Source organism: Suncus etruscus, chromosome 11, assembly GCF_024139225.1.
Source record: "Suncus etruscus isolate mSunEtr1 chromosome 11, mSunEtr1.pri.cur, whole genome shotgun sequence".
Lineage (NCBI taxonomy): Eukaryota > Metazoa > Chordata > Mammalia > Eulipotyphla > Soricidae > Suncus > Suncus etruscus.
In genome coordinates, this window is record NC_064858.1 from 32,567,956 (window position 1) to 32,587,370 (window position 19,415).

At 38.9% G+C, this 19,415-nt stretch overlaps 1 protein-coding gene across 1 annotated transcript in view; it reads right to left on the reverse strand.

The window, feature by feature from the left end:
• The window catches only part of PTPRO (protein tyrosine phosphatase receptor type O), a 265,396-nt gene that overhangs the window by 5,524 nt on the left and 240,457 nt on the right, over nt 1-19,415 (reverse strand). Inside the window, exons 20-25 of the mRNA XM_049783694.1 lie at nt 12,757-12,847; nt 12,053-12,129; nt 10,934-11,068; nt 10,617-10,739; nt 6,256-6,410; nt 3,776-3,911 (exon numbers count right to left, since the gene is read on the reverse strand). Of these exons, the coding sequence (XP_049639651.1) occupies nt 3,776-3,911; nt 6,256-6,410; nt 10,617-10,739; nt 10,934-11,068; nt 12,053-12,129; nt 12,757-12,847 (717 nt within the window). The remainder of the gene's footprint in view (nt 1-3,775; nt 3,912-6,255; nt 6,411-10,616; nt 10,740-10,933; nt 11,069-12,052; nt 12,130-12,756; nt 12,848-19,415) is intronic.

Here is a 19,415-nt window from a genome sequence, read left to right on the forward strand (position 1 = left end):
AGCCTAAGTAGTAACCTAAAGGACTCAACTAGAACCAACCATTGCCAAGTAAATCTTTAGACACTGACTTTAGTAACACCATGGAGAGATATAACAATCATTTGAAATTGACCTGTGTTAATATAAGTTTTGATAAATCTATTTATCTTTGTACTGTAACAAGTTATATGAAGTGAATTTGCTTGTGTCTGCAGGGAGGAAGGGTGTGGTGATTGATGGGAACTTAGGGACACCGGTGAAAAGACATACTGATTTGGTGTTTGAAAATTTTTATATCTAAAAAATTGTATTATGAACAACTTGGTAATTCATGGTGTTATAATAAAAATCAGAAAAAGTTGTTGATAAATCATATTGTATATATAAAATCAGTAAACATAAATTAAAATATGCATTGGTTTATCTATAGTGACACATTATTTAGATTTTAAAATGAGAGTTATAGAGTCTAGGCAATTTGAGATAATACAACAAAATGTAGAGTAACAAAAAGGGAAAATAAAACATATGGATACATCGTGCATGAGTAAGTGTTGTACTTGAATAAAAGCTGAGATGAAAAACACAGAAATGTTGATAGTAGTTATCTTTGTGCCGTACTATATTAAGGTCCTCAGTACTCATAAGCCTTCTTAGCTTTTAGTTTCACAGAATTTCTCTATTGTTAATACCTTTACAAACAACTCCTAAATAAGGGCCAGTTAAGCTATTAATAATATTTTATATAGTGTTGGAGGGGGGAAGCTTTTTTTTTTATGTCAACCTTATACAGTTGATAAGGTTTCAACTTCTAACCTCATCATGTTGCTCTTTCAGTCGAACCTCTATATTTCAACAAGATTTGGAGAACACAGATAGAGACCCTTAACTGAATAAACATCCCTCCTCTTCTGGCTCCATGTCAAGCACTGAGCATACATAAGCATAAGCAAGGTTGGAGATGTCCAGTGTTTCAACCCACGATAGCTCAGTGGCCAACTTTTGTGTCAAATAAAAACGTACCTATGCGGTATATGTAAATAAAAGACTATTTACAGACACTTCCCTGAGTGGCCCCTAGAAGTACTAGAGGCCAATCAGGAAACGAACTGTTCAAAGCTAAAAAGCCCTTAGTGACCTGCATGAAAGAGCTATTAGAAGAAAGTCAAACAAAGCATTTGGTAAAATTGGAGTTCACCCAAGAGTCATAGGCCACCCATAGGTAGGGCAGTACATTTCCACTCACTGATCTTGTTGATCCATTTCACATTATGTTTATGTTGCAACAGTGCAAGAACACTGCTGACCACATCTTACAGATGTGAAAGAGAAGATCTGAGGTCAGTATTTAGCCTGCAGATGGGGTTCCTGGTTTCCAACCACCCCCAGTGGCTCTTGTGTGTATTTGCTAGTTGAGAAAGGGGATAAAAGGTGTGTCTGAATATAGCCCACAAAGTAGTTAGCAGAAACCTCAAAGGTACATCTGAGGAGGTAAGCAATTTAATTCTGTTATTTTTAGAATTATATGAGGCTGTCTAGAAGAGGTAGGAAAATTAGAAGGCAGCTGTTAGAGGAAACCTGGTATCTAATACACACACATGTCAGAAATCAGCTGGATAATCACTGTAGCCTCTTGGAAATCATTAGTTTTGAAATTAGTGTTTAAAAGGCACTTTAGAATAATAAAGGTGAAGAAAATATCTTTTTTTCCCTTACTCTGCTTTTGGTATCATCAGAATATTCAGAAACAAAATGGGCTGTTAATGGATTAAAGAAAAAGATAGTCAAGAAAATTCTACATTCAAAATACAGGTTAGCCTAAACCATGAAGAGCATAGGAATGAGGAGAAAAATTAAGGTAAAAAGGTAAATGGACAAGATGTTCCAGACATTGCCAAACAGACATGTATAAATAACTTGAGCTACAGAGCAACCACTGCAAAATCTGGCCAGAAATCAAAAGACTGAAGCTGGAACTGATGGGAAAAATAAGTAACTGATGGTAACCTCCGCCTTTTTCTCTGATTTTTAATTTTCCCATGAAAGTTTAGGGAAGGATATGGGGCTTTAAAAGACAGCTTCCCTGGAGATGTCAACCTAAAATGCTTCCATAAACAAAGAAAGAAGCCAAACAATCAGAATTGAGGGCAAGAACATTAGGGAGAAAGCAAAACATTTTCTCCATTTTGTGGAAAGGCACAAGACAGAGCTCTAGTTTTATTTGGTTTTCCTCACCCTAAGAAGGATTATGGCTCTAAAGACTGGATGGAGGGTCTGTTGTTTAAGAATGGTTGAAGATTCTACAGCTGAGAGAAGAAAAAAAAAGATTATAATCAAAGTATAAAGTTAAGAGAGGTATAAATTATGTCAATAGAGCCAACAAATAATCAAAACCAACATACTTAAGTAGTGGCCTTTTGAAGCTTGGGGATTAACATACGTAATGGGGAGTTTTAATCACATATTAGGATGTAAATTTACGGAAGTGAAAGCCAAAAATATGAATCGATTCATAAAGCACAGTTTAATCACTAAGTTGTGGGTTTCTCTGGGAAACGTTTTAAACTTGTAAAATAAGGTAATGTTCATGTCCCCACTGTAGTAAATTAGAAAGATATTATGTCAAGTAAGTGAGGCAACAAAAACAGCCCATTTCCTAATCATTTCTGACACGTCCGAGGGGGAACAGATCACTCTTTCCAAAGTGATGAGATATTGCTTGTAGCTCGGAATGAGCACATTGGAAAAACCGGGCCAAGCCATGGTCAGAAAGACATAGAAAGTTGGAGAAAGTGAGAACAGCAGCTAAAAAACCGGAAGTGTTGAGCAGGCAGCCATGACTTGAGCTCTTTAAGTTAGACTGACATCTAGTGGTATGTGATAAAGAGGAAGACCAGGACTGGTTTCTTGTTTCTTGTCTTCTTTTCTTGTCTTTTTGTTTGTTTGTTTGTTTTGTTTTACTCTCTTGGAAACTTGGTAAGGGCAGACATGGTTGGCTTCTACAACCACAGGCGTTCCACCCACACACACGCCTTTGAGAAAAAGGATTATTGTGAGCCTGAAGCTAAGCAGTCTCAAGAACGTCTGGGTGACTGGGATTATGAACAAGCTATTGTGCTTCGGTGTGGGCCCACACAGGTGCACACCCACTGCTGTTCTCTGGAGGAAGGTGTGAATCTGTCTGCTGGCTGCCACTCCAAACTCAGCCTGTTCTGAGGCCTCAAAGCAGGAGGTGGCTGGGGAGAAGGAGAGGAAGAAATAGCACCTCACAAATCCCAACTAAATTACTCTGGTGGGGGAGCCTACACTGTTGCAAGTACAGGTCCAACTGGCAGTGCTGGTTGGTTGGAGACTAGAAATCTTTAAAATGACCATGAAGCCAGAAACTATATGCAGATTAAATCCAGGCTTGTCATCAACAAATGAATAGGTATAGAATCACAAAGAGAACAAACACGTACTAAATTCAATCTAGCATTTCAAATCTAAATTCAGCCACCACTGTTCCCCCACTTCCATTTGATGACTTTTTACAAAGATTGGCTGTTACCTTCACTGAACTCTTAGTCTGTTCTATGAGGTTTTATTCTGTTACAGAGACATCCATGTGCTCTGGAGAAGTCAAGGGCCCCCGGGTGGTAATAAGGATGCAAGTATGTCCACTGGTTATGTCTCTGTCGATATTAAACCTTGAAGCACTCAGATGCAAGACAATAATTTGGGAACATGACCCTGAATGATGGCAAATATTTCAGTCTAGGGCGGACTTGGAAACGCAACCTGATTATGTGCCTACCTCTGTCTGTACCATTGACATCCGATATGACCGCATTTCTGACACCAGCCCTAAGATGTCCACAAACTCGTGATCCCGAATATGCTGCAAGAGTCGATCCAAGGCAATGAAAGTTCCTGTCCGTCCAACTCCAGCACTGCAAACAGTTCAAATGCACATTACTGACACGGTGGAAAATGATTAAAAATTTAAAACAATGAAAACAATTAAAAACATTCTAGGTGGGGCCGGAGCTTGCTAGAGGCAAGGCGTCTGCCTTGCAAGTGCTATCCTAAGACAGACTGAGGTTCAATCCCCCAGCGTCCCATACGGTTCCCCCATGCCAGGAGCGATTTCTGAGCGCATAGCCAGGAGTAACCCCTGAGCGTCAACGGGTGTGGCCAAAAAAAACAAAAACAAAAACAAAAAAATGATAGGTGACATGATTAATAAAAGGACTAAATTCCTAACCATACTTTTCAGTTAACCTATTTTTAAGAACAGCCATAGCTTGTTTTCTTGCACTTTGCAAATGTACTTTTTTTTAAAATAGAAGCGTGTTCTGTCTCTCACCATTACATATGTACTCTCTTTCTCACATAAACACACATCAGCTAGCCCAGCACTTCTCAAATAGTGGGGCTCCCAGTGGGGGCACGAGGCTCTGTAAGGGGAGTGCGTTTGACCTCGGCAAACACTGTCAAAACAAGCTAAAGCCCCGTGTTTATGTCTCTATATCTCTGGATCTGAGCGTCTCTGTGTCCTGCTTCAAACCCCGCTTCGAAAAGCTATGCATTGCAAAACGTACTCATTGTAGCCATTAATCCAGACATCTCCTCTGATTAAAAAAAATCAGCTCAAATTATTTTGTATATTTTTGTTTTGCAGGTTAAATTTTTTTTTATAAAGATACTATTTACAGTCGTGCAGGGGCAGCACAAAAATGTTTTCTTCTTCCTGGGGGCATGACAGAAAATAATTGAGAACACTGTTCTAGCTTGAGATGAATGAATTTAGATTTGAACTTTCTTGAAAGTCCAAGGTGCTAGGTGATTCTGGATCATGAATCCTCTGTTCAGATTGACAGGTGGTGTCATTTTCCTACTCTGACATATTTATACCTTTTTAGTGTCTGATAGTGGGAATATATTTCTATCCCCCTGTCTAATATCATACTATAGCCTGTGCATTACCATTATGTCACACTAATGATCTTTAATGCAACCTGTTCATTTGGAGAAAAAAAAAGAGTTTTGTTTCCAAGATTATTTACCAGAAAGAATAAATGTAGACTTTGGTTTCTAGTCACATAAACATCCAGATAGCTCATTTTATTTTTAGTGTTTGAATATTCAGGAACTCACTTAAAGAGTAACCATAGCAAACATGTTGCTGAATATCTTTTCACCTTTCCTTCTTGGTTCCTACTTATATTCCTGTTGGTTGTGATTAGCTGTTTTTAATCCTACCTATTGACTGACTGCTATAAGCCACTTAGAATTCTTGGCTGGGCAGAATAGTTATTAAAGGCCTGGCCTTTGGAGATAGGTATGTCTATGTACATCCTATCTTGTCCACCTTCTCATTTCTTTTCTCTCTTTCATCCTGTTTCCTTCAATTTTAATTTCTCTGTACTTCTTGAGGAATTTTCTCAAGCAGTGCTTTGGGAATTTCCAGGTGCCACTCCCAGTGACATTTAGCATGCCTATGCTGCCTGATGCCTCAAGGTTAGGGACACCAAGACTCTACTACCTGGTGCCTGGAGCACTTTACTCTACATTGAATCTGGAGTCTAGTGCACACACGGCCTATGCTCTAGTCTATTGAGTTATTTCCTCACTCCTTGCCTTCTAATTTCCAGAATGTAAATTAATTTTTTAACCTCTCTTCCTCGGTTTTTATCTGAAAAGTGGCATGATAATACCTCATGAACTATAGGAGATAAAATCATCATAGACAAGCAAGTCATATAGCAAAATAGTTCATCATCCATGTTTTTAAATAATAATCCATTTAATTGTTAGTTCAATCTTTGCAGACTTTATATATAATGCATTTATGTATGTAAAATAGAATTTTGTATAGTAAATGTATATAATGTATGTGCAGAATAAGTGGGCCTATGAAAAATAAAAATGGGTATATGCAAAGTGGGTGTATGCTGAGATTATGCAGAGTAGACATATGTAAAATAGGTAGTACCATGGATGTATGCAAAATGTATGGAAAGAGGAGATATATAGAGTGGTTGGGTATATGTATAGTGGGTGCATACAGAGTATTTGTATAGTGGCTGCATGCAGAGTAGATATATGTAAAGATTATGTAGAGTATATACATAGAGTAGGTCATTCCAGTATAGTGGGTGTATAAAGGATGTATATAAAGTGGATATATGTAGAGAGGGTGAGTTGTGTGCATAGTGGGTATATGTAAATGGTATAGTATAGTGGATATGCATAAGTTCTCTGTATAACAGGCATTACATCGAATAAGGTTACCTGCAGTGCACGATCATGGAGCCTTTGCTCTTGGTGGCTTGCTGTCGAACTACATGTACAAATTGCAGGATACTTTCTGCAGCGTTTGCAGTGGGCACTCCATGGTCAGGCCATGCTGTGTAGTTAAAATGCATCACATCCTGCATCTCATCGGCCTTTAGGAGAGAACCCCAAACAAGAATTAATCTCGCAGTTAGGCCCCCCACAGAAGCTCCGAAGATCTTGGCTAAGAATTGAAGCCAATGCACTCCCCTTTCAGATCGGAGCACTGTGGTTGGCACCATGCAGACCCAGGAAGAAATATAAATACTATAAGGCTCCCAAGGGCAGGATAAACAGGCTAATCTCTCACTGGGAGGAGAAGATGCTTAAGCGGATTTGGGTTTACTGAAGCTGCCTCCTAGAAGTTGCATCGGCTTTGGCCAATGCATTAGACACTGTGAAAGGTGCCACCTGGGATCTCCTTTATCATGATGGTGCATCCTTTTCCCAGCAGCTGAGACCAGCATATAAATGCCTCCTCTTCTCCATGAAAAGGAATCTAAGGCTGGGAAATACTATCACCTACTGCCACTGAGGGCAATCCCTATGGAGTAGGTACCTCTCTCGAGGGCCAGGAACAGCTCAGGTGGATTAGAGCTGTTGTTGTTTATACTCCTGCTTTCCTGGGTCCCTGCAGGGGTCCCAGGTTTGTGTGACCCCACAGCTCTGCCCTGTCCTCTTCAACTTCACTTGCTCCTCACACATTTTGCCTGAGATAATTCTGTCAAAAATAACCCGGAGAACAAGCTCTCACTTGCATTCAAACAAGGGAAGTAGATCCCAAGTAAATTCCCCACACTTCAGTTTTCTCCTTTCTAAAAATGATCTAATGACACTCATGTGCTGACTTGTGAGGATTTGTGGGACATGTGTGAAAGAGTCATACACAGGAGACTGGTCATCATAGCTACAACCACAGAGTTGCTGCCTTCTACCTAGTTCTAGGTAGCTGAGAAAGAGGGTACATCTGTATATTTATTTATTTTCCAAGGAACAGAGACATAGTTTTCTTTGAAATGAGTATAGATCAATGAGATGTGTGTTCTACAAGACTCATTCTTTTGAATCTTTACTAACTATAAGTGTAAAAATTGATTCTGTTCTTGTTAGAAATATTCTAAACCACAAATGCCCAAGTTTATTTGGCTTGCCAACCATTTTAAAAACTTATTCTGTGCCTCATGAAACTCTACCTCTAGTGACAAAAATGTACCCATAGATACTGCTGTGTTTCCCATCTTTCTGCACCACAAGCCAACTGAGGAAGCATTATAAACCCACATCTCAAAACCATTAGATTCACATCCCATCTCTCAAACACACTCAGTATCTAAATCCACCCAATAAGTGGAATAATATAATTTTATTTATTTATTTATTCATTTATTTATGGGGAATCACACTCAGTGGTGTTCAGGGCTTAATCCCAACTCTGCATTCTGGGACCACTTCCAATGGGGTATAGCGGACCATAAGAGGTGCCAAGGATTGGCTGATGCAAGGCCAGTGTACAATTGCTCTGGCCCCTATATTGTAATTTAAAAATGAATTCTAAAAGAGTTAAGTGCATACATAAAATGCATAAATACTTAAGATTCATATAAATAGAAATAAGCCAGCACTCCAGTAGACTGTGGCCCCTGAGACCACACACTTTCAGCTGCATTTACACATCCTCAATGTACAAATGTTTCTTTTTGAGACACACAGAGTAATCATAAAGTCTGCAGAGATACTGGATCCTCTCCTAGCTGCCTTCAGGAAGAAGGGTGAAAAGGGACTCAAGTCTGATATATATAGAAGGAGTGAAGTACAGTGTGAGGATTTAAAATTGCTCAGTTACTATCAAATAATTTTGGTGGTCCCTAAAAAAGCGCACAAAACGCTTCTCTCTTTTTAATACTGATCCTTACAAACACTGCAGTTGTCATATGTCCCTCCCTGCCAGGCAGAAGCTCTTGGTGTTAAGATAATCCTTCTAATAGAATGGCAAGGTCAACGGTCAAGTAAGTTTTTGTGTTTTTGCTAGTTTGGAACTCTCTAGTTCTCACTCAGTTCAAGTCAAGTTTCAAGTGCTGGAAAGTGACAAATTGTGCATTAGAGTCATTTTTGCTCCATTTTGGCAAAATGAGAAAACTTCTGATTCCTTTTGATAAAACCATTCCAAAAGGGTTTTCTTATGCTCAGCTTTTCTCATTATAATCTTGAGGTCTGAAAGTTTTCACATGCTCATATGGAGGAAATAGGAGCATAAACAAAAGTGAAATAAACCAAAACAATTAACTAGCTCAGCATGATGGTCTTCAGCATCATAACCTTCATTGATTGAGCTTACATTTTTCTGAGACTGTATGTTTACAGCTAAAAGGGGACACTGGTGCCAGATGCTTAGAAGTACTACATAAATACCTTTCAGAAAACACTGCTAGTCAGTGTTTTATTCCTGTTCCAAACCTTTCACATGATTATCCTTGAAATATAGGTCATCAGTTATGTCCAAGGACAAGCAACACAGCACTGACCGAGCAATGATTAATGTCACTTTTCCTGTCAAAAGCACAGACATAGGAACAGACCCTATTTTGTACTCAGAAATTTTTTTCTCCTAGATGCTTGGGAAAGATTTGGCCTATATTTGTCAAGTAATTTGCACTGGCTTTCTGGCTGAAATAGCCAAGAAAGAAAGCAGAGTTTTTATGGCATTCAAATTGTCGAATAAAGTTTGTAATGCTTTTCAAGTGCTCTATTATTTTTCAAATTATTCATGCATTCATTCACCACCCTTTGATTTATTCATTCCACTAAAATTTATGAAGTAGCTAAAGGCTGGGATTACAAGGATTATGAGAACAAGATGCTTGCCACTGAAATGGACGGAACAGTGGAGAAGGCAGGCATGGAGAGAGAAAACGCAAACCATCTGCTCTAAGCCTCCTCTCATTGTGCAATGATAAGAGTCCATCAGGGCAGAGATGAACTGGGCTGCAACTTGGATGCTAAAAAAGAAGACAGCAAGGTTGGAGTGCTATGTCTGAGTGGGAAAGTATAGAGAAAATAGGAGATGGAATTGTCACAGAAATGGACCAGCAGGAAGCTGACTTGTTACAGTCAACGTGGGATTTGCTAAAAATTCTTATTTCTTTGTCTCAAAATCCCTGTAAAAATCACTTCCTGCTGTGGTTAAGGAAGAGATTTAGCTTATGAACACAGACCTAATGAGCACCTCTGCGTCTGGAATCTGTTTCCATTGTCTGTGTTTAAGGTCTGTAAACATTCCCTAGAAGGACTGGTTATATTCTCTCTACTGTGGGTCTCTGGTCTTCAAGCTTGAAACAACAGCAATGTAGCAAGCCAGCATGGGGTCTGTTGGTCAATGGTGTGCTTTTTGAGAACACTGAAATTTGAAATATGTCCTACAGAGCCATTAAAATAAATCCTTCTAGAGAGTCATTAAAATGTTTCTTGTATTTTTTCATCCATTTCTACATGCCCAGTGCTTCATAAACCCAGGCCTTCTGAAGAGTGTGTGTTTAACCTGCCCATATGCTGGAATTCCTCAGCCTGTTCTGCAGGTGATAAAGCAGAGAGGAACACATTTAAGAGAACTCTCCTAATTCGAACCAAGTTCTGTCCTCAACCGAGAGTATTCCAGTAGGAGGAGCACAAGAATTTCCAAATTTTTCCTCCCCTCTGCCTCCTGTCTGTCTAACACAGCTAGTATCCCCAGCCCCCAACCCCTGCACTATTGCTATCTAGGCCTTCCTAGGTATCCGAGCAGCAGAAATTTATTTCAAGAGAATTATGGTTCTGTATTAGGTCAAGCCTGCCTATTTCTACTAAATTATCACAACCAAATTAGAACTAAAAAAGGTAAAATCTAATGCAAGCAGCCTTATATATAACTTCTGTTGTAAGTGTAAATGGGCCTTGTATGTCCCAGTAACTGTCTGACACACACAGTTCAAGAGAACATTCTATCTTTAGTCACCTTGGGGACACTGATGTGCTGTATTCTGTAGTCCTGAGCCCCTCAGAAATGCACAGCCCAGTCTTTTTCCTCTTCCTTCAGGTTCCTAGGACCATGTTTCACTCTGGCACTCCTCCATCTGGGTCTTTTCCCTTTCAGTCCCTTTTCCTCTTCTACATCTGGCCCCTTCTTAGTTCAGCCCTTCTCCATGAATAGGAAACATACTTTAGAGAAGAGGACGTTTATCTTGGAAGAAAGAAGTAGTCCTTGGTCTGACATGAAGGTGACTGGGCCACTAGTCTCAGACTTTCCCTGTGTGGAGATGAATCGTAGGCCTTGGGTAGTGACTTACATAATTTATCCGGAAATGTCTGCAAGCCCAGTCTTCCTGCTCGTTCTCTGAGACCATCTCCACTGTGATGTCTCCATAGGCAACAGGCTCCTCCGTGAAAGGCCAGTAGTGATCACATTTCACCTAGTCAGAATGACAATGTGACATTTCAGATACACGAACTAGGGAAGTAGTCTTTGCAGAGGTGGCTCAGGGGCTGAAAGCTGGAACCTTTCTAATGACAGAACTATTGTGGGATGCCAAAGCAAATGAGCAGGACAGTCTGAGGTTTATGGAAATACTTGTCTGGGCCAATGCTGGCTAGTATGGACACTCACCCGCCTCTTCTCATTGCACTGAGTGAGCATGACAATAATCTGGACCTTCTGCTGCAGGACCATCTTCCAGAAGTCATTTCTAGTTTCAGGTAGTGGCCCCTGGGTGGCGATGTACTCCTGTGGAGAATTGTAGCCCTGAAAGAAGAGTGTGTTGACATGGAAAAAGGTCACAGCCAGAGTTCAAGGTGGGTCAAAGAGGAGAAACTCCCAACCCACATGGGGCTAATGTTGACCTATGCTACCCTCTGAAGTAGCTTTGGCTTCTTTTCAAGCAGGTAACTTGGAACCCCTGGAAGTCACACCCATACCTTTTTACTGATGTAAACTACTAATTTTCTTTTCTTCTCTTTTTGGGTGGAGTCAAGAGATGGAACCCTTGAACATGTAATGGCCACTCTACCACTTCCTGGCCACTTTTGGTCTCTCAATCAATGACGTTTTATAGGAAGGATTTGGGCACACAAGGCTTACTCTTGGCTCTGAGCTCAGAGATCACTCCTGGTAGTATTTGAGTAGCATATAGGGTACAAGAGCTTGAATTTAGTGATTTGTAAGGCAGCACCCAGTCATGCCACTGTACAATCTGGCATGTACATGCTAGCAATCTCTTCACCACAACTTTTATAGAGATGGTATCTATTAATTTTATTGAAGTGCCCTTGCCTTGTAGCACATAGTAAGTTTTAGGTGTGAATCATTGTCAAATAACATGCAGGAAGTTCACCACTGAGAATTGCAGGACAATTTCTGGGAGTTTATTGACCAGAACTAAAGTTGAGACACAAGACACAAGAGGACCTTTTAAACAATTTCATATTATTACATACTTCCACTCATCTTTTGCTAACCAATTTATTACTAATCTCCAGCCTTTTTGTCCTATTCTTTATTTTGAAATATAAGTTCAGAAACTTGTTCATAGAGTTGGATCTCTGAGTGGAGTGGGGAAAGGAGCTTTCATTTATTTTTATTTTTATTTCATTTATTTTTTTAAAAAAATCCTGGGCACAGGATTTTTGTGTCCAGGATTTTTGTTGCCCTGTTGCCCTGACACGTTTTATTTGTTTGAGCAAGTAAGTGGAGGCTTGTCTTTCTTTCTTTATTTTTCTTTTCACTTACAGGAATATAGTTGGCATTAATGTAGTCTGCACCTTCTTCCTCGTTCATGCAGACTAATCTCACTCTGCTAAAGTCATCTGTCAAGAAAAAGAAAGGATACAAGATTAATCAGAAAGGAAGTGAATGCCACATTTAGTCAGTGCGATACTAGTGAGTCTAATACTTTGGCCAAACTTTAATCATAACCTTTATTTGTTTGTTTGTTTGTTTGTTAGCCACACCCAGTGGTGCTCAGGGGTTAATACTGGCTCTGCACTCAGAAGTTACTCCTGTCAGGCTTCAGTGACCATATGGGATGCTGAAGATTGAACCCGGGTCAATAGTGTTCAAGGCAAACTCCATACCCACTGTGCTGTAGCTCCAGCTTCAATCTTAGTTATTATTACAACTACTCTTGAACATGTTATTTTTTTTCTTATTGGCTCTCCTTCCCCTTGATGAACTATCTCCAGATTTTAGGGAAACTGGACTTGGTCTAGAGCTTGTCCAGCTTTCCTCTCCCTATTTTTTACTTTCTCCTGCATCCTACTCTAGAACTTAGAAGATGATTTGTCCCATCATAGGTGGCCTATCATGACATAGAAGTGCCCTGGGGGATATAGAGCACTGGATCTGGCTTAAGACTGGTTACATGGCTTCATCTACAGGAACATCTTTTAACCTTAAATGACATGAGTAGCCCCATCCCACACTGGCTTTCTCACATGGTAGGATGTTGGTATAGCGATTTTTACAGCGGTTCAGAGGGAGATCTGCGGCAAAGTGTGATATATCTAGTCCAATAAGTTTCAGCTCCTGTGAAAAACAGAAAACATATTTGAGAGTTCCATGCACAGTATGTATGGGTAGGCTCAAAGTTCATACTGGACACTTTTGCCTTTTCTGCAGCAGAATTATCACACCTCCTGGGCCACTGGATGCTGCAGTAGCTCCATTGGGGACAGATGGTACCTCTCTCCCCTCACTGTTATCAGCATGCTTTGGCTAGTGAACTTGGATAGAACTTAGGTCTAGATGGGAACTTTTACTTGCTTTGGGTGACCCTCACTCCCCCCACAATTGTCTGTGCTGGCCCATAAACTTTTAGAGGAAGAAAAAATTACTAATGTGACAGACCACTGAGATTTTCTTCATATCCCAATCTTTTTTTTTTAAATTATTTTTATTTAAACACCGTGATTACAAATATGATTGTATTTGTATGATTTCAGTCTACTGTGGTAATAAATGGCTAATCTGTAGAAATACCAGAGGCAATTTAGTGATCAAGAGAAAGTATGAATTATGCTCATCATGCTTAGGGTATGGAAAATTAGGAAATAAGTAAGTTTCAGTTTCCTGGGGGTTTGAGGCAACTGAAATGTGTGCATAAAAATACTTTTGTTCTATGAGGAAATAGATCTTAAGGCAGTGAACCTTAAAAATAAGGAAGACTAAGAAACAAAGAATAAAGAACATTCACTTTCTTAAGAGATGTAGGATTGGCAGTCATTAGGTAATTTGGTAGTGACATTATGAACATAGTGGATGGGCAAATTCTTCAGTGAAGTAAGAAAGACATACAACTATCTGCCTTTATATGTCTACTCTGATAATACCATAGCAGCAAGGTATATTAATAGAGAACTTTAAATAACAGCAGGCAACCATAAAAAAAAAAAACTATGCCACTGGAAAGGGGGATTTCTAAGCTGCTCTGTGGCATCTCTTAGAAGGAATAAAGTATTGCTTATGCTGTGATCTATATAAATAGTGCCCCCTAGTATTATTCAGTGTATAATAGATACAGCAAACTATCCACTGCTATTTTTGTCCCCATGCTTGTCATCATGTTATCAATACCTGGGATTTTCTTGTAAAACTGCAGTAGTAGAGAAACTTCTTAAGTTTCACTTACCAATAATAATCTTCATGATTTTTCTTCTAATTATTACTTAAATGAATCATTACATGAAGGAATTTTTCTATTAAATAAATTTTGAAGAGTCTTTGAAAGTCTTTTCAAAGGAATTGGAGATATTTGACTATGGTTAAATCAAATAGGCTTATCTTAATCATACCCTTTTAGATTTCAAATTTTTTATTACTATAATTTTGCAACATGGTTATAGTATTGTTAACCTTAATAATTTGATGTGCAGAATTATTGCACTTCACCACCACCAAAGTGACCAAGAGTGTCCAAAATTGTCCTGAAAGTACTTCTGAGTTCTTTATAAACATGTACTTTAGAGGTCAAGTTCTTGGTCTTCTGTTGCTTTCTGAGTTCTTTATAAACATGTACTTTAGAGGTCAAGTTCTTGGTCTTCTGTTGCTTAGACACAGAACTGTGTAAGTAGTTTTACTGTGCTTCACGGCTCAGGGAGAGAGGCCTAAAGCCAGCACAGAGCCTCAATTTGCCATTTCCTGTGATTGTCCACTTTTGACGTTTCAATATCTTAAAATCACAGGCTCTTTGGCCTAAACTGAAGCCAACCTTAGAAATTATGACTTTGATCTTCAGTTCACAAAAATCAGAAGCTTTTCATCTCAGGCAATCTCAATGCTTGTCAAGATTTTTAAACAAAATTTGTCCTTGCTATTTCATAACTGGTTTTTCTACTTGAAAAGTTTTCAAAGACTTTATATTGTTCTCATAAGAAAATAAGACTTTACTTTTTGTGAACTTCAACCAAAGTGTCATTTGTTGGTTCGTTCCACTTGGCATCTATAAGAGTTTCTAAATGAAGCTTATATGGCTTAAAATATTTTGGCTATCTACTTTCTTTCGAGAGTGCCTTGATGGATAGTTTGTCAAAATATCTGGTTTATTTCAGTGGACCACTTACGAAGTGTAGAGCCTGGGAAAAGCTTCTCAATCCTCATTAGAAGTTTAATTATAAGATAAAGCTAATCATTTCTCCATATCTCACTGGTGGCTATCCAAAGGAATGATATAATTCAGCAAATATTAATGCAGTTAGATTGTGAAATAGGCCTCTTACAATTCTTTATTTTGCTTTGCCTGGATCCATTAATTTTTCCCTCCTTTGTGATTTATGCTAACAGACCAATTACTCACCCTGCATGCCCCAACTTTGAGGACAGACTGGTAAGCCACAGGAAAAGGCCTCAGATATGAAAGTGTGGAAACAGACTGAGATGGGGAGTCAGTGCACATATGGAAGCTGACGAACTGCTCGAACTTTAATTGTGTGTTGTCTCCCTTCTGTTAGTGCCCCCAGTTGATAAGTGAGGTTTATTTGGATGAATTCTGTTTGTGTAAATTGCCAAAGCTGAATAGTAGCAAAGTAGGAGCGGCATGTCCTCACAAAATGCTTTGCAATCTTTTGTGATTTAGTTTGTCACTAAGTGGAAAAGCAAATACTGTTTCTGATTCAGTAGCTCTGTTGTTATTTATTTCCAATCATATGGAAAGCCTGGAGGCTTAAACTTCATAAGGGCAAAGTAGAAGGTGACACCCCCGACCAAGTTACTTTTTTGGGGGGTTGTGGTGGTGGTGCTTTGACAATGTTCAAAGATTACTCCTGGCTCTGTGCTTAGGATACCATATGGGATGCCTGGGTCAGTTGCATGCAAAGCAAGCAGCATACAAGCTGTGCTATTCTCCAGCCACATAAGTTATTTAAAGAATTTGTTTATAACACTATAATTTACCAAGTTGTTTATAGTATGATCATTTCAGGCATTAAATGTTTACACACCAATCCCATCCCACCACCAATGTGACCCTCCTTTCACAAGTGTCCCACACCATAATATGCCTCCTTGCAGACACAAACAAATTTACGTACTTCATATTATTTGTTACAACACAAAGGCAAATGGAAATATCAAAATGAGATCAGGATCCATTTGAAATGATTGTTTTATTCATTGTGTTACTAAAGTCAGTGTCAAAGATTTACTGGGCTGTGGTTGGTGGTAGTTGAGCCTTCTGTGTTACTGTTTAGGCTCACTAAGGCTAGAAGATTACTTTCAGATTCCCATTAGATTTTCTGTAATACTACTAAGCTAATACAGCTATAAAATTTTGAGGTGCTCCATGGCTGCCTCTAACCATGCAGTCCAAGACACATCTGAAACAAATTTGATGGCTTGATAGTTTGATAATTGTAGAGATGAGTCATTGTTATTGAAGAGGACGGGTTATGTACTGTACTGTATTGTATAGGCTGCTGTCATTCATGCAGAAAGGGGTGGGGGTCTGGCCATACCCTTTCTGAGAATGCCACAGAAGTATCAGCTCAAACTAGACTATCTGGGAAGTATAGGCAGCCATTATTTTCTTTTGATTGGTATAGGAGCTGAGCCATTTTTCTGTTGGGAACATGGCAGGTGTGGGTGGAGGTTGCTGTGTTTTCCAGTAGCAGGTTGGATGTATGTGAGCTCAGCCCAATACCATTCTGAAATAGACTCAGAGATTTTAGCCCTGTAGTCTTGGCCGAGAAGGTTCAGTTGCTCATATTATATAAACTTAGTCACATTTATGTTGGTGGATGTATGGTGTGGAATTGAGCTGCTGTGGCTTATGCAAAAAGGGGAATCTCCCCAACCCCCATCCTTTCTGAGAAAGTTGCAGAGGTGTCAGCTCAAATAATACTACCTAGGAAGTATCTTTGGCCATTATTTTTCATTTTAACTGAAAAAAAGTGATTCATAGGGGAGGGTCTACCTTCTACTGGGTAGACAGGTTTGATGGTTTGGTTCTCAGAATCTGTGATGTTTGTACTTAAAGTGACCATGTTGTTTTGGGTATCAAACTCAAAGCCCTCACCCATGTGAAGCATGTACTCTATCACTTGATCTAGTTTTCCATCTTTATCTATAATTTATAAATTTTACTTTGATACTTCAATTTCTAGTACTTTATCTATTTTTCCCAAGCCACAGAGTCATTTTGATGATTTAAGTAATATCCCCCCCAAAGGTATAATTAACCCCATCCAATATTAAATATACGAGTGGGTTTTATTAGACAAAAAGGTCTTTGATGAGGCCAGAGTGATAGAACAGCAGTAGGGCTTTTGCCTTGCATGCAGCGGACTCGGTATGGACCTGGGTTTGAACTCTGGCATCCCATATGGTTCCCCGAGCCTACCAGGAGTGATTTCTGACCACAAAGCCAAGAGTAACCCTTAAGTGCTACTGGGTGTGGTCCAAAAAAAAATAGGTCTTTGAGCTATAATGAAGCATCATGTAATGAGATTGTTCTGTCTGATTCAGGTGAAACCTAAATCTAAAAATTGTGCTTATAAAGAAGAAAAATCTATATAAAAATCTATATGTAAGCTATATAAAGATGAAGACACAGATTAGTGGTGCAGTTATGAACCAGGTAATACATGGAACAACCAGAAAAAAAGAGGCAAAGGAAGATTCCTATCTCAACTGTTCAAAAGGAAGATGGCCAAAACTTAGAGTTTAGGACTTGAGCATCTAGTATTGTGAAAGAACTTGACAGACTTTTCTCACAGTTCCTTCCCCGTGTGCACAATGAGAGTATGGTAGCAGGTCTATTGGTATCTCCTCTAAGGACATCAACTCTAAATGTGGACACCATCCTCATGACCTACTTGAACCCTAATCATTCTCCAAAAGTAATCACCTCAGGGGATTGTTAGGGATTCAACTGAGGAGTGAAGGTCTCATTTGGTCTCTAGCACTCATCATTGTTTTTCTTTGGGAGGAAAGAAAGACTAGTCAACTGAGCTAAAATAAGTTACTTTGAATTGTTCAACTGCAGACCAGTGTCAACTCTTAAGTGCAAGAAGGTTCAAAACATTGAACCATGAATACAGGAGAAAATGACTGAGGAGTGAGGAAAAGTGATGCTAGCAGTGGATTATTGAGAAAACTCGAATACAAAAGTTCAAGATGAATTGGGCAATAAATTTTTTTCAGGTAATGCAAGAACAAAAAGAGCATTAAAACTGAGTTATAGAGAGGTTTTATATTTATGTCCTAAGACAACCAGACAATGTAGTTAAACTGGGTGGTTAAAAACATCGTACTTTTGTTTTTCAACTTGGGAGACTGTATATCTGAAATTGGGATACCATCTATCTCTGCAACCATTCTTGAAGTTCCTGCTGGTTTTTTCCTGACTTTTGTTGGTTTGTGTGTGATCGTTGGTGTTTTCTCCTTTGCATAATTCTAAACTTTGACTTTCCCCTGTCAGTCTCTCTGTATTTTACTGTTCGCAGCAAGATGCCAGCCAAAAGTGGATTAGGAGCCCACAGTACTCCAGTAAGACCTTATCTGTACTAGTCACATTAGACCTTCTTTCCAAGTAAGACCACATTCTGAGCTAATACTGGCTGACAATTAGATATTTGGGTGGGAAATTGTTGCCAGGGAATAAATGTGGGCTCTTGCATATACACAGTATATACCCCTTATTCTGTTTAAGCAGTTAGATCTTAAATTTATGTTTTGGGCATACAGTACATGCTCTAAAGTCAGAATGATGTATATACCAAATAAATCTAGGGCATTGATCTCAGAAAAGTTTGGCAGTAGCTCAGCCCTGGTCCCTAGGTATTGTTTAAGGAAGTACTCCCATCAACAGGCAAATTTGTATCACAGATGTTTGGGAACAGAGGACCAACCTAGATGCTAAGGAATTAATGGAGATAAAACTTGGAACTGGATCAAAGAGAGTTTACCTGGTAGGAAGACTGTTGGAGAACTGTGGGAGAAGCCCAGGAGATTTATTTAAACAACTGATGAAAATAAAGTCAAAGGGTTGTTACCAGGAGCTACTACCAGAATCAAATGCCCTCTCTATCCATTACATGTAATGTGGTTTTGTAGTTTGTTGTAATAATGTAGTAATGTGATTTTGTTTGAATCCTGCAGCCAGATTGCTGAGAAAAAAATAATGAGGCCTTTTGCTAGCATTCCGGTCAAACAGAAACTACAGAAATTAATGACAGATGAGCAATATGTAGACTATTTCAGGCACTCTCGAATTTCAATCTGTGAAGTCTGTTCATCAAAACCACTCCATTTAAATGAAAACCTAATGAATGAAAATTTGAACTTAATCCTCAAGATTAAGTCAAATACCCTCAAGAAAGAATGTATATTTTCATCAGAAGGCTAGTCAATCTTTCCAGCATATCTGAAATTAGATGCAGAGTGAAAAAGGAATTTATTCAGTGAATGTAAATTAGCTTACCCATCTAAGATTTATTATGTATGACTTACAACAGTCCTGGTAATATATATAAATCAGTTTCAATTTGCATAACACTTATAAATGACGCAGTTTTCAATATGATGTTATCTTTCAGTGTCAATGTCAAGTGGATAGAAGCATACCCTCCCTATTCATATAAACAGAACATATAAGTATTCA